The sequence below is a fragment of the Ranitomeya imitator genome, chromosome 3 (genome assembly GCF_032444005.1).
Source record: "Ranitomeya imitator isolate aRanImi1 chromosome 3, aRanImi1.pri, whole genome shotgun sequence".
Lineage (NCBI taxonomy): Eukaryota > Metazoa > Chordata > Amphibia > Anura > Dendrobatidae > Ranitomeya > Ranitomeya imitator.
In genome coordinates, this window is record NC_091284.1 from 608,669,399 (window position 1) to 608,684,125 (window position 14,727).

Consider the following 14,727-nt stretch of genomic DNA (forward strand, 5'->3'; position numbering starts at 1 on the left):
TAAACATTATAATATCCACTCAGGCCTCTGCTGATGCAAGTTTGGGAAGGAAAATTCTTCAGGCTGCGGTATCACACCTATAGGCGGTAAGTGCCTAGGGGTTTTCTTCCAGTGAGTCTTCTTCCCACCCTGGGACTGCTTTGGGACATCCCACAGTCCTGTGTCCCCCAATAAGACGATGGAGAAACAGGGATTTTTGTGTTACTCACCGTAAAATCCTTTCCTCCGAGTCGTTCATTGGGGGACACAGCTCCCTCCCTATTCATTTTATTTGTCTATGGGGTTGTTCAGACTGTAGTATTATTCTAGACATGTTGTCTTTGCTCTAATGCTGTTTTGTTTTCTCTATCTCCTACTGCTTGTGCACCAAACTGGAGCTGTCAGGGCCAGTGGCAAGGTGTATACTATGGAGGAGGAGCTAACTTTTTTTTTTTATACCTACTTAGTGTCAGCCTCCTGGCGGCAGTAGCATACACCACAGTCCTGTGTTCCCCAATGAACGACTCGGAGAAAAGGATTTTACAGTGAGTAACACAAAAATCCCTGTTTTGTAAATGTCCATGAAAAAATGCTGCCACATTTTTTAAACCTCCTAAAATGCTAACAAAATAAAATGACATTTTACAAACGGTGCTGATGTAAAGCTGACATGTGGGAAATGTAATTTATTAATGGTTTGCTGTGGTATGACCATCTGGATTAAAGGGATAATCATTCAAATTTAGAAAATTGCACATTTTTTAACATTTTTCCCAAATTTTTGATATTTTTTATAAATAAACACAAAACATATTGACCTAAATTTACCATTATCATAAAGTGTAATGTGTCAGGAAAAAACAATCTCAAAATCACTGGGATTTGTTGAAGCGTTGCGGAGTTATTACCACATAAAGGGAAACAGGTCAGATTTCAAAAATTTGGCTCCGTCACTAGGGGGTTAAATATTTTTGGGGGGAATTTGTTTTTCTCTCCCTTTGTCTTTTACACATACACAATTGCAGCAGTGTATGTTGTAAGTTCCCCTGGAAACAATGCGGTGTTTCAGAATAAACCTGGTTGTTGTCTTGACTTACTAGTCAAATTCTGTCCTTGGCTAGCTTCTTCACACCCTGCTGCCTGTGACTGACAGGTCTTATAAGAGAGACCAATCAACTGGAGAGGAGCAGGGAGATACGGCATCAGACTGGTCAGGTGTGACACGGTCCCCGGTCCATGGCCGGATTTTCCAAATCTGTTTATACTGTAACACCATAGTGTTTCAGAGTAAAACATACGGCTGCAATTGTATAACCAGTGACTGCTTCATGCTGCCCATGGTTTATGCATCATGGATCAGATGACTGGTTTGTGTGTTTTATCCCTTTTTTACAATGTGTATTACAATTAAAAATGGAAATCTATAGCCCACTGGAGCTGTTCTAGCCCGATACTTCCTCTTGTTTCAATACACACATGCACATTAGCAGCAGTAGACTGACTCAGACTGTATCTTTTGTACTAAAGCATCCAATGAGCATGTGCAAAACTCATTATGACAGGGGCCGTCACCTTTTATGAACTGTTAATTCTGTGTTATCAACGGAGCCATTGTCCCCCTGCCTTTGCTGATAATAAGCCTGCTGAAAACTTTTCATGAAAGACCAAAGTATGAGCGTAAAATGGGTACAGTGGCCAGTGTGAAAATTGCAAAATCATGTTTCTTGTTTTTTTTTTGTATTTTGTTTTGTTTTTCTTAACGGCAATTTTCCCTATGAGTGGAAATTCACAAAAAAATAAAACAACAAGCTAGCATCAGAAGTATTAAATGGCAGTACATAGTCATGGGAGCATTTAAAAAAACAAAATACTCCACTTCAACAATTGTTTTGATGATACAAAAAGAAAATTCTACATTTTTGATTGGACATCCTCTTTGACTAGAATGCTATACATTTATCCATGATCATGAACATGCCAAAGAAGGACCACACAGATTTTAGCTGATGTATACAAATGTTTCAGTGTTTTGGGGTTTTTTTAAAGCAGGGGAGCAAACATTAAATGCCAAGGATTCATTATATTCCATTTATTTTGAGTGTTAATTCAAATTCCTTTCTTACTGTAAATGTCTTTGTTTTCTTAATTTGCTAACTTGTTTCTACCTTATAAAAAAAATGGCATCACTGACATTCAAAAACTGGGACACATAATATTCTTTGTTTTCTTTTGGCTTTAGTGGTACTAATGGAGAATGGTGATGTGTACACTTTTGGCTATGGTCAACATGGACAACTGGGGCACGGTGATGTTAGTTGTCGGTGAGTACAATCCCTATTTTTAAGCAACCTGTATTTTGAAGGTGAAAGTGCCATAAAAAAAAAAAAGATAAATATTCAACTATTGAAAAAAATGTAAAGTAGTTAATATTTTAAAGTTTTACAAATATTTGTTTTTGATGGAGTAAAATGTGAAAAATAGTTTAAAAAGGTTTGATATTTTCCACTAGGGGAGCAGCTGCTGAAATGTTGCCATGAAAACCAAGTGTAGTGCTAGCTCGCATTACGACTGCAGTAAATGTGGGCGGGGTCTGATCACGTGTGTGATGTCATGCCTCCCCTCCCTTTCTGAGTGTTTGATCCTAAACTTCCTTTCTAATCCTTGTGCACAGTGCAGAGCCATTTTGTTGGTGGAGACTGTGTCACTGAGGATGGCTGGCAGTGCCGATTCTGTTAGTTGCTGCTGCTCGCTGTATCTTAAGCTAGGGCTAGATACGCGGAGTGTATTACGTGCACGATTAGATACGCTTAGAGGAACATGCTGGGGTTAGATACAGTATAGTGTATCACATGATGGGACTAGATACAGGGCTCAGCAGAGTGCATCACACAGGATGGGATTAGATACACAACAGAGTGCATCACGCAGGATGGGATTAGATACACAGCGGAGTGCATCACGCAGGATGGGATTAGATACACAGCGGAGTGCATCACGCAGGATGGGATTAGATACACAGCAGAGTGCATCACACAGGATGGGATTAGACACACAGCAGAGTGCCTCACACAGGATGGGATTAGATACACAGCAGAGTGCATCACACAGGATGGGATTAGATACACAGCAGAGTGCCTCACACAGGATGGGATTAGACACACAGCAGAGTGCATCACACAGGATGGGATTAGACACACAGCAGAGTGCATCACACAGGATGGGATTAGATACACAGCAGAGTGCATCACACAGGATGGGATTAGACACACAGCAGAGTGCCTCACACAGGATGGGATTAGATACACAGCAGAGTGCCTCACACAGGATGGGATTAGATACACAGCAGAGTGCATCACACAGGATGGGATTAGATACACAGCAGAGTGCCTCACACAGGATGGGATTAGACACACAGCAGAGTGCATCACACAGGATGGGATTAGATACACAGCAGAGTGCATCACACAGGATGGGATTAGACACACAGCAGAGTGCCTCACACAGGATGGGATTAGATACACAGCGCAGTGCATCACACAGGATGGGATTAGATACACAGCAGAGTGCATCACACAGGATGGGATTAGACACACAGCAGAGTGCCTCACACAGGATGGGATTAGACACACAGCAGAGTGCATCACACAGGATGGGATTAGACACACAGCAGAGTGCCTCACACAGGATGGGATTAGACACACAGCAGAGTGCATCACACAGGATGGGATTAGACACACAGCAGAGTGCATCACACAGGATGGGATTAGACACACAGCAGAGTGCATCACACAGGATGGGATTAGACACACAGCAGAGTGCATCACACAGGATGGGATTAGACACACAGCAGAGTGCATCACACAGGATGGGATTAGACACACAGCAGAGTGCATCACACAGGATGGGATTAGATACACAGCAGAGTGCCTCACACAGGATGGGATTAGACACACAGCAGAGTGCATCACACAGGATGGGATTAGATACACAGCAGAGTGCCTCACACAGGATGGGATTAGATACACAGCAGAGTGCATCACACAGGATGGGATTAGACACACAGCGGAGTGCATCACACAGGATGGGATTAGATACACAGCGGAGTGCATCACACAGGATGGGATTAGACACACAGCAGAGTGCATCACACAGGATGGGATTAGATACACAGCAGAGTGCATCACACAGGATGGGATTAGACACATTGCGGAATGCATTATAAATAATGGCATGCATATGTATGCGTATTTTAAGTGTTTCTATCGCGAAAAATCCTGAACGTGTGTACACATCCTAAAGTGGGAAACAAAAAGTGACACAAAATGGAACGTGTGCATAGCAATGCTGTTTTGACATAGCTGTGCATTATGTTCATTTTATGGGGTGTTTATTTAGGCAGATTCGGAGTATATGCATCTTTTTCAGGCGAGTTCACACCAATATCTACCTGAAAAAGAGGTTGTGTGCACATACCTTAACAAAATCTGAAAACTCACGTTTTTGAAAAGTCACCAAAATGTGTGCAGATGCCTTCAGTGAGAATACTGATGTCATGGGCAGAGGCTGATCTAGTTGCATAGAAGTGGTTCTAACCATAGAAGTGGTTAGATTTGCTTCTCTGATAAAGCGATCTGCTGGTTCACTGCTCCTATCAGCTCATGAAAACTGAGCCGTCATTCATTTTAGCCTTCGGAGTGAAGAAGGCAGCCAAAAGTCCTCTGAAATAGTGTGTATACCTGCTCCGTAATGCAAATAACGAGGAGTGACGTCATTCTGCAGTCAATGTACACTTATTCGGGGATCACCCCGAATCAGGCGCTTCCTTTGCAGCACCTTCATTAATACGAAGCTTAATCTTAATACTTAGTCTTCATCGCGCCTTTTTTATGTTCGTTCTCTAGTCACACTTCTGATTTCTTTACCTAAATTCTGTTCCAATTAATAATGGTTTGCTTCCTTTTTTTTCTGGAGTAAAATTAGTTCTGTTACTGACTTTTAAAAAAAAATTGTGCCTTATTAGTTATTCAATAAGTTACCTTATTTTTTAAGTTTCCTTAACTTGATTTCAACACAAATAAAAAAATGAATTACAATGAGTGCTCTGTTTTCTTTTCCAGATTTCTTAGCCTAATTTATCATGTGCCACTATTCGCAGTATTGCAAAATATCTGCTCAATTGTACTCCAGTAATCTGGTTCAGCACAAAATCTGCCTTATTTTTGCACAGTTGAGTAATGTGACATGTTAAAAGTTGTTCATGTGACTTTTTGCTTTAAAGGGCAAAAAAGTAAGAGGATCTTTAATTTTGCACAAAATTTATAAGCTCGTGTGTGCCGTTTTTAAGAAAGTGGAGCCAAAAACATCAACAAATACAAGATAAAAAAGAATAATCATTAGAGAACTGATGAATCGGGGCCATAATGTGTACTTAGTGACCAAGACATTATTGCAGCAAAATTTTCCCTTTTTATTGCTTTGAATTTGCTTAGAGTTGGTCTGGCCTTGGGGTACAAATCTGCAGTCACTGTGAGAATTCTTTGGTACCCGGAGCGGATGGCCATGTGATCTCAAGTATACGATTTACATACTTCTGGTCACATTCCGTCTAAACATGTCTGTCCTTGCTCAATATATTTGCATTGAGTGAAGCTGTGTATGTCTAGTTGGCACGTGACTGCATTGTATGCAAATCGCATAGTGGAGAATCGGAAGTGGAGAATCCTGACAGCGTTCAGTTATCACGCTGTGAGGATTCGCAAGTCTTCTATCACAGTTACTTCAGACTTGTACCCCACGACCAGGCAACCCCTTTAAGAACTGTCCATACATTTTTTTTTTTTGTTTTTGTTTAATTCAGTTTTGATCTCAGTGGTTCTTTTTTTTTTTTTTTTTTTTAAACACCATAACAACTGCCAAATACGTCTTTTACCGGCGGCTGTTAAGGAGCCTTATTCCTCAGCGTTTTTTTTTTAACGGCGTGGAGGAATTGGTGTATAGTGCTGCCTTGCGGCCTGAATTCCCGCAAGTGGCGGCTGTATGACAGCTGACACCCTGCGGTATCGTCTCAGACCAGTTTTGTAACAGATTGCTGCCTATTATCCGCTTAAATACTGCTGTCAGTCGCAACAGCAGCATCTAAGAAGTTTAAAGACCCCTTTTGTAACCATCAGATCACCATGATGAGAACCGCTGGTGTCGGTGGTGCCCTTGAGGTCATGTGATGACCCCAAGATACGGTGGCCTGTGAGATTCAGCAATAAGCTTATTGGTCATATGCACTGCTGCACACGAGTACTGCAGTATATGAGACCAGTAATCAAAGTAACAATTAAACTTGTCCCACAGTGGCAATAAGTGAAAAAATAAAGTAAAATATGTAAAAAAATAAAAATAAAAAAATGAAAAAAAAAGTGCCCAAAAAGCAGTTTTGCCACTCAACATGCAGCCATTGTGTTAAAACAAAAATGAACAAAAAAAGGTACACCTAATTGGTATTGCCACGTCCAGAACGACCTGCTCTATCAAACTGGCACGTTATTTATTCCGTATGCCGAACGCCGTAAAAAAAAATACAAAATACTCCAAAAATGTCACTTTTACATCATACTGACTCAAAAAAGTGAATAAAAATTGATCAAAAAGTCATATGAAAAAAAATGGTATAAATGAAAACTCCAAACCGTCCTCCAAAAAACAAGCCTTGATATGCCTAATTCAGCAAAAAAAATAAAAAAAAGTGTTAAAATGACAAAGCATAAACAAATATAAATCTGGTATCTCTAATCAAACCGACCCGCCAGACAAATCTGTCTTATTTCTTTTACCGCGCTGTGAACCGTGCAGAAATTAAAAACAAAAACTGAATTGCTGGTTTTTGTTCATTCTGTATCTGAAAAATTTGTATAAAAAGTGATCAAAAAATATTATGCACCCCAAAATGATAACAAATCTGCAACATGTTCCGCAAAAAATAAGTCCTCTTATAACTCTGTTCGCCAAAACATTAAAAAAGGGACAGCTCTACGAATATGGCGACAAAAAATAACTTTTTATAAAAAAGCATTCTTACTGTGTGATAGCAGCAAATCCGAAAAAAAAACTGTGTAAATCTGGTGTCTCTGTAATCACACCAATCCGTAGAATGAATCCGCCTTATGAATTATCCCCTACAAAAATGAAAAAATAGCTACTCTTGTGCTGCAAACCACACAAGAGAGACCACAGTCAGAAAGTCCAATATACAAAATATAAACTTTTTTAAATAAAAACATATAAAGATGGAAAAAGGTATAAGACAACAGCATGATCACCGTGCACATCCACAGCACGAAAAATGGGACGAGGGACAGCCGCCCTATATCAAAACCCCTGTATAGGATATAAAGAACCCAGCATAGTATGTATAACTATACAGAGAAAAGATATATACATGTCAGACAGTTCCTACATATGTAATCAGAGGCACTAAGTCATACTGAGTATAAATCATAAGAACCGCTAAGTAAACATATACATACCGTATAGAATAGTAGTATGGGATGAGAGAACATACCACCCCCGTCCCCCCCGACGCGCGTTTCGGCAGATGCCTTTATCAAGGGGTATGTGGATGAACTACTGGATCCCTTTATATATGCTCACTAGTATGTGTGGCCAAAGGAATAATAATGTGCACCTGCGTCATATAGTCCAAAGTGCCTAGTTCGCATGATCGGAAACACCTGGGAACGCAGGGGCCCCATGTGACCCAGGTGAACCGACACCGCGATACATAGCTCCAGAAAGACGCTGAATAATGTCCGACCGAAAACCGCCCATACGGACATACGCATTGTATAACAGCGCCGCCATACTGGAAGAGGCATATTAAGGAAAAAGACGCCCATATGGACATGCGCAGTGTGTATCGGCGCCGCCATAATAGAGGAGGCATGTTAGAATATACCGCCCAAAGTATAACAGCGCCGCCATATTTGAAGAGGCATATTAAGAAAATAAATGCCCATACGGACATGCGCAGTGTGAATCGGCGCCGCCATATTAGGGGAGGCATGTTAGAATATATCGCAGAATCATCTTGCCGGACGTAGACCTGCGCATGAAGCCCAACACTGGGAAACAAGTATACATATAGCGGCCAGTGCCAAAGATACCCAGCGGCCATACTATTGAAGACCATAATAAAAAACAGTACGTGGCCATTATGAAAAGGCTAACATGCGCATGAAACCCACAGCAAGAATGATCGCAACCAACATAAAAAGGTAAAGTATATAACAGATAGCTCCCCATACGGCCATAGTCAATGGGACACATAAACACGTATCAGTACAGTCTATATAACTAAATGGGCCATATACAAAAATAGGACAGATTGTAGTATCAAAACCGCAACATATACCACTAGTAAGGATGGAAAAGCGGTGAGATGTATATCAATTACTCCTCCTACCTATCAACAGATATATATAAGCCCATAAGGTCCAAAGGTGCATATACATAACAGCCAACATATAATATATAATATATATATATATATATATATATATATATATATATATATATACACATACACACACACACACGCACCTGGAAAAATAACACAAAAAAATATAAATAAAAAGGGAACAGACACAAATACCATAAAGTCATGAGGATAACCTATCATCGAGCATACGGACAGGGGCATATACCGTACACACCAGCCCTATAATTAAATAGTCCATACAGTTTAACAATAAGCAATCACAAGTATTATAAATAGTCCAGAATATATGGCTATAGAGCTAAACTGCTTCAGACCAAATGGCCCAATGTTGATGGAGTCTATATGTTCATTCTGCCTCTTAAAAATCTGATTAAGACTCGGCTCACATTTATCCTGCGCTCTCTGCTGAGCGCTTACATAGTTTATGTGTAAATTTCCCCCAAACCGCGATTCAGACAAAACCAAAACAGAACCACTCACTTATGTGACTGATGGAGTCACCTTTGTACTGGTCTGTGTTTTGGTTGTGTCCCATCATTTTAGGCTTCTTTTTAGCGCACAAATGTAAACCACCACAGATCTGTGCAGGCCTAAAAAGATTGATATCACTGAAGCAGACACCAAACTGAGTACAAAGTGATTCAATCTGCCTCATTATAGTGGGTTGTTCCATTGGGGGTTTCGTCTGAATCGCATTTCGGTGTGATTTACACGGAAACCCTGACACAAGTGCTCAGCGTAGAACACAAGAATGTGATCCAGCCGTATTCTGGAAGTGATCACAAAATATTATGTACTCCAAAATGTCACCAATAAAAACCTTCGTTTATCCCGCACAAAGTAAGTCCCCACTCGGGTCCATCATTTGTTACTAGAAGCATAGGGGACTCCCACTTACTGATAGAACAAAGACTCTGGAAAAGTGACGGCTCATGCCCCCTCAAATAAAATCTAGTCAATTCTGTACTCCCATATCCAAATGCCCCCTTCCTTCTGAGCCCCACTGTGCCTAAAACACAAGTGGCTACATGTTTGGCATTTTTGTAGTTGGGAGAGAGCACTTAACAATTTACGGGGTGTGTCTCGCCAGAGGTAAAATCTATGGGGGCGCTATAATATATGGAGACTCTACACAGTATGAGGGCACACTGTATGGACAGTAAACAAGTAGATTTGCAATTCTCCAGAATAAAGCCGGGCGTGTATGTTACAAAATAGTCACTGCAGCCATAGATTAATTCATTGAGAGGTGCAATTTCTACAATGGGGTAACTTTTGTTTTTGTTCTGCTGGCACCTTTAGGGCTCTGCAAATATTGCCTGCAAACTATCCTAGCAAATTCTGTTCTCCAAAAGCCAATTAGTGGTCCATCCTTCTCAGCCTTGTCTTGTGGCATGACAGTAATTTTTGATGACATATGGGGCATCAGCTTGTTTGGGAGAAATTGTACAATAAATTTTGGGGTCTAGTTTCACCTATTAAACCTTGTGTAACTTGCAAATTTGCAGCAAATAAAAAAATAACATTTTTACCACTAAAAGATTATATTTCCACATTTCAATGTAATAAAATTCATGTAAAAGGCACCTATGAGTTAAAAATACTCACTATACCCCTAGATGAATTCCTTAGTCAGTGAAGTTTCCAATATGTGGGTACTCGCGGGAGGTTCTGCTGTTCAGGCACCTCAAGGGCTCAGCTAATGGAGCCCACAATCTATTCAAACTAAATCTGCGTTCTAAAAGCCAAGTAGCTCACCTTCCCATCCGATCTGTGTGCTCTCGGTAGGGTACTGCCAAATACGGGAAAGATTGCATAACAAATTCGTAAGGTTTGATTTCTCCTATTACTGCTTGTGTAAATTAAGTTTGGTGCTAAAACAGTATTTTAAATGTTATAAAGTTTTGTGAATCACTTGTAGGTTAAAAATGCTCAGTACACCCCTACATGAATTCCCTGTGGGGTCTGGTTTCCAAAATTGGGTCATTTGTGGGGGTTTCTGCTGTTTTTTGCATGTCAGGGACTCTCCAAAAGCAGCATGGCATTCACAATCTATCCCAGGCGCTCTTTCATTTTCTTGCCCTGCTATGTGCCCAAAAAAAGTTTTTGACCACATCTGGAGTATGATCGTGTTCTGGAGAAATTGCGTAACAAATTACGGGGTCTGTTTTCTCCTATTATTCATTGTGTATATTACAAATTTTGGGCTAAAACAACATTTTCTTGAAAAATATGAACATTTTCAATATTACGACCTAATGTTATCACATTTTTTGTAATAGCTGTAGATTCAAAATGCTCACTATACCTCTGGATAAAATCCTTGAGGGGTGCAGTTTCCAAAATGGCGTCACTTGTGGGGGGGTTCCACTGTTTATTTACTGTATATCAGGGACTCGGCAAACGCGACATGGCATCCGCTCTCAATTCCAGCCATTTTTTGCATCCATAAAGTCAAACATGTTCCTTCCCTTCCGTCCCTGCCATGTCCCCAAACTGTAGTTTTCCCCCACATACGTGGTATCTGTGTACTCAAGAGAAATTGCACAACAAATTTTGGGGTCTGTTTTCTCATGTTACCCTTGTGATAATTTGTTGCTAAATTAAAATTTTTGTGAGGGGAAAAAAAAAGTACAATTTTTTTTTCTTTTTTTTTCCCTTCCACATTGCATTAGTTTCTGTGAAACACCTGAAGAGCTAATAAACTTATTGAACATTTTGAGCACGTTGAGGGGTGCAGTTTTTAGAATGGTGTCACTTTTGTTTTTTTCTGTCATATAGACCCCCCTCCTCCAAAGTCGCTTCAAATGTGATGTAGTCCCTTAAAAGAATAAATGTGTAAATTTTGTTGGAAAAATGAAAAAATGTTGACCAAATTTCAACCTGTTGATCAACTTACTAATAGCAAAAAAAAAAAGTTTCAAAAGTGGCAAAGTAGACATGTGGTAAATGTTATTTATTAACTATTTTGTGTGACATAACGCTCTGGTTTTATGGGTATATGAATTAAAAGTTTGAAAATTGCGACACTTTCTAAATTTTCACCAAATTTCTGATATTTTCACAAACGCAAGTCATACCGTACAAAGTTTACCACTATCATTAAGTAGAAAATGTTACAAGAAAACTTTCTCAGAATTGGTGGGATCTGTTGAACCGATTTCAGAGTTATAGCCACATAAAGTGACAGTGGTCAGATTTCAAAATTATGGAATGGTCAATAAGGTCAAATTGGCTCGGTCACTAAGGGGTTAAATGTAATATGATACCGAAGCTGACACCAACATGTAAAAAACTTGATAGTCAAAAATCGGGTCTGTCTCATGAGATTGTGGTGACACATTTTCAGTTTTGCATCTAATGATTTCCTTTAGTACTTGATTGAACCTATAAAAACACAGAAAATGTAACACACTTGAAAACCCTTACACTTCTCTCACAGGTAGCAAGTTGCACGCGACTTACTTGCTATAGACTTCAATCCAAGTCAGATGTTATTGCAACTCGGTGGTGATTTTTTTTTTCTAAAGCTGCCCCAATGGTTTAGATCATGCAATTTGTATGAGAATTGCCGTCACAAGACGCTTGTCGCAGTGAATTATCTCCTAGTGTTTCATCACCCATCCCTTGCAGACTGTGAGCCCTCGCGGGCAGGGTCCTCCCTCCTTATGTACTCGTGTGCCTTGTTTTTTGCTCATGTTTAATGTATTTGTCTATTTTTTCCCCGTATTCACATGTAAAGCGCCACGGAATAAATGGCGCTATAAAAATGTATAATAATAAAAAATAATATATATCTACTATATACCGTATATACTCGAGTATTAGCCGAGATTTTCAGCCCACTTTTTTGGGCTGAAAGTCCCCCTCTCGGCTTATACTCGAGTCATATACCCGGGGGTCGGCAGGTGAGGGGGAGCGGGGGCTGTGTAGTTATACTTACCTGCTGCGGCGCGGTCCCTGCAGTCCCTGGCTTCCCCGGAGCTGCAGATTCTTCCTGTACTGAGTGGTCACATGGCACCGCTCATTACAGAAATGAATAGGCGGCTCCACCTCCCATAGGGGAGGAGCCGCATATTCATTGCTGTAAATGATCGGTAACTGTGACCGCTCAATTACAGGAAGAAGCTGCAGCGCCGGGGAAGCCAGAGACTGCAGGGACCGCGCCGCAGCAGGTAAGGGGAGCGCAGCGCTGCACGATATTTACCTGCTCCTCGCTCTGGTGCGGCTCCGTCTGCAGCGTCTCCTGGCAGTGACGCTCAGGTTAGAGGGCGCTGTGACGTAGTCAGTGCGCGCCCTCTGCTGAGCGTCAGTGCTGGAGACTGGGCCGCACGAGGAGCAGGTAAATATTGAAAGCGCCGGCACCCTGAGCAAGAGAGGTGAGTATGTGTTTTTTTTTTTTTTTATGGCAGCACCAGCAGCATTCTATATGGCACAGCATTATATGGAGCAACTATGGGGCCATAATCAACGGTGCAGAGCATTATATATGGCACAGCATTATATCAGGAGCATCTATGGGGCCAAAAAGTACCGTGCAGAGCATTATATATGGCACAGCTTTATATGGCACATCTATGGGGCCATAAAGAACGGTGCAGAGCACTATATACAGTGGGGCAAAAAAGTATTTAGTCAGTCAGCAATAGTGCAAGTTCCACCACTTAAAAAGATGAGAGGCGTCTGTAATTTACATCATAGGTAGACCTCAACTATGGGAGACAAACTGAGAAAAAAAATCCAGAAAATCACATTGTCTGTTTTTTTTAACAATTTATTTGCATATTATGGTGGAAAATAAGTATTTGGTCATAAACAAAATTTCATCTCAATACTTTGTAATATATCCTTTGTTGGCAATGACAGAGGTCAAACGTTTTCTGTAAGTCTTCACAAAGTTGCCACACACTGTTGTTGGTATGTTGGCCCATTCCTCCATGCAGATCTCCTCTAGAGCAGTGATGTTTTTGGCTTTTCACTTGGCAGCACGGACTTTCAACTTCCTCCAAAGGTTTTCTATAGGGTTGAGATCTGGAGACTGGCTAGGCCACTCCAGGACCTTGAAATGCTTCTTACGAAGCCACTCCTTCGTTGCCCTGGCGGTGTGCTTTGGATCATTGTCATGTTGAAAGACCCAGCCACGTTTCATCTTCAATGCCCTTGCTGATGGAAGGAGGTTTGCACTCAAAATCTCACGATACATGGCCCCATTCATTCTTTCATGTACCCGCATCAGTCGTCCTGGCCCCTTTGCAGAGAAACAGCCCCAAAGCATGATGTTTCCACCACCATGCTTTACAGTAGGTATGGTGTTTGATGGATGCAACTCAGTATTCTTTTTCCTCCAAACACGACAAGTTGTGTTTCTACCAAACAGTTCCAGTTTGGTTTCATCAGACCATAGGACATTCTCCCAAAACTCCTCTGGATCATCCAAATGCTCTCTAGCAAACTTCAGACGGACCCGGACATGTACTGGCTTAAGCAGTGGGACACGTCTGGCACTGCAGGATCTGAGTCCATGGTGGCGTAGTGTGTTACTTATGGTAGGCCTTGTTACATTGGTCCCAGCTCTCTGCAGTTCATTCACTAGGTCCGCCCGCGTGGTTCTGGGATTTTTGCTTACCGTTCTTGTGATCATTCTGACCCCACGGGGTGGGATTTTGCGTGGAGCCCCAGATCGAGGGAGATTATCAGTGGTCTTGTATGTCTTCCATTTTCTAATTATTGCTCCCACTGTTGATTTCTTCACTCCAAGCTGGTTGGCTATTGCAGATTCAGTCTTCCCAGCCTGGTGCAGGGCTACAATTTTGTTTCTGGTGTCCTTTGACAGCTCTTTGGTCTTCACCATAGTGGAGTTTGGAGTCAGACTGTTTGAGGGTGTGCACAGGTGTCTTTTTATACTGATAACAAGGTTAAACAGGTGCCATTACTACAGGTAATGAGTGGAGGAAAGAGGAGACTCTTAAAGAAGAAGTTACGGTCTGTGAGAGCCAGAAATCTTTATTGTTTGTTTCTGACCAAATACTTATTTTCCACCATAATATGCAAATAAATTGTTAAAAAAACAGACAATGTGATTTTCTGGATTTTTTTTTCTCAGTTTGTCTCCCATAGTTGAGGTCTACCTATGATGTAAATTACAGACGCCTCTCATCTTTTTAAGTGGTGGAACTTGCACTATTGCTGACTGACTAAATACTTTTTTGCCCCACTGTATATGGCACAGCATTATATAGGGAGCATCTATGGGGCCATAA

The 14,727-nt window shown here is 41.0% G+C and overlaps 1 protein-coding gene across 16 annotated transcripts in view; it reads left to right on the top strand.

Annotated features, from left to right (window-relative positions):
- MYCBP2 (MYC binding protein 2) overlaps positions 1–14,727 on the top strand; it is a 380,821-nt gene that overhangs the window by 161,735 nt on the left and 204,359 nt on the right. For all 16 annotated transcript variants that reach the window (XM_069758078.1, XM_069758080.1, XM_069758086.1 and 13 more), the window contains one exon: positions 2,219–2,300. In XM_069758078.1, the coding sequence (XP_069614179.1) occupies positions 2,219–2,300 (82 nt within the window). The remainder of the gene's footprint in view (positions 1–2,218; positions 2,301–14,727) is intronic.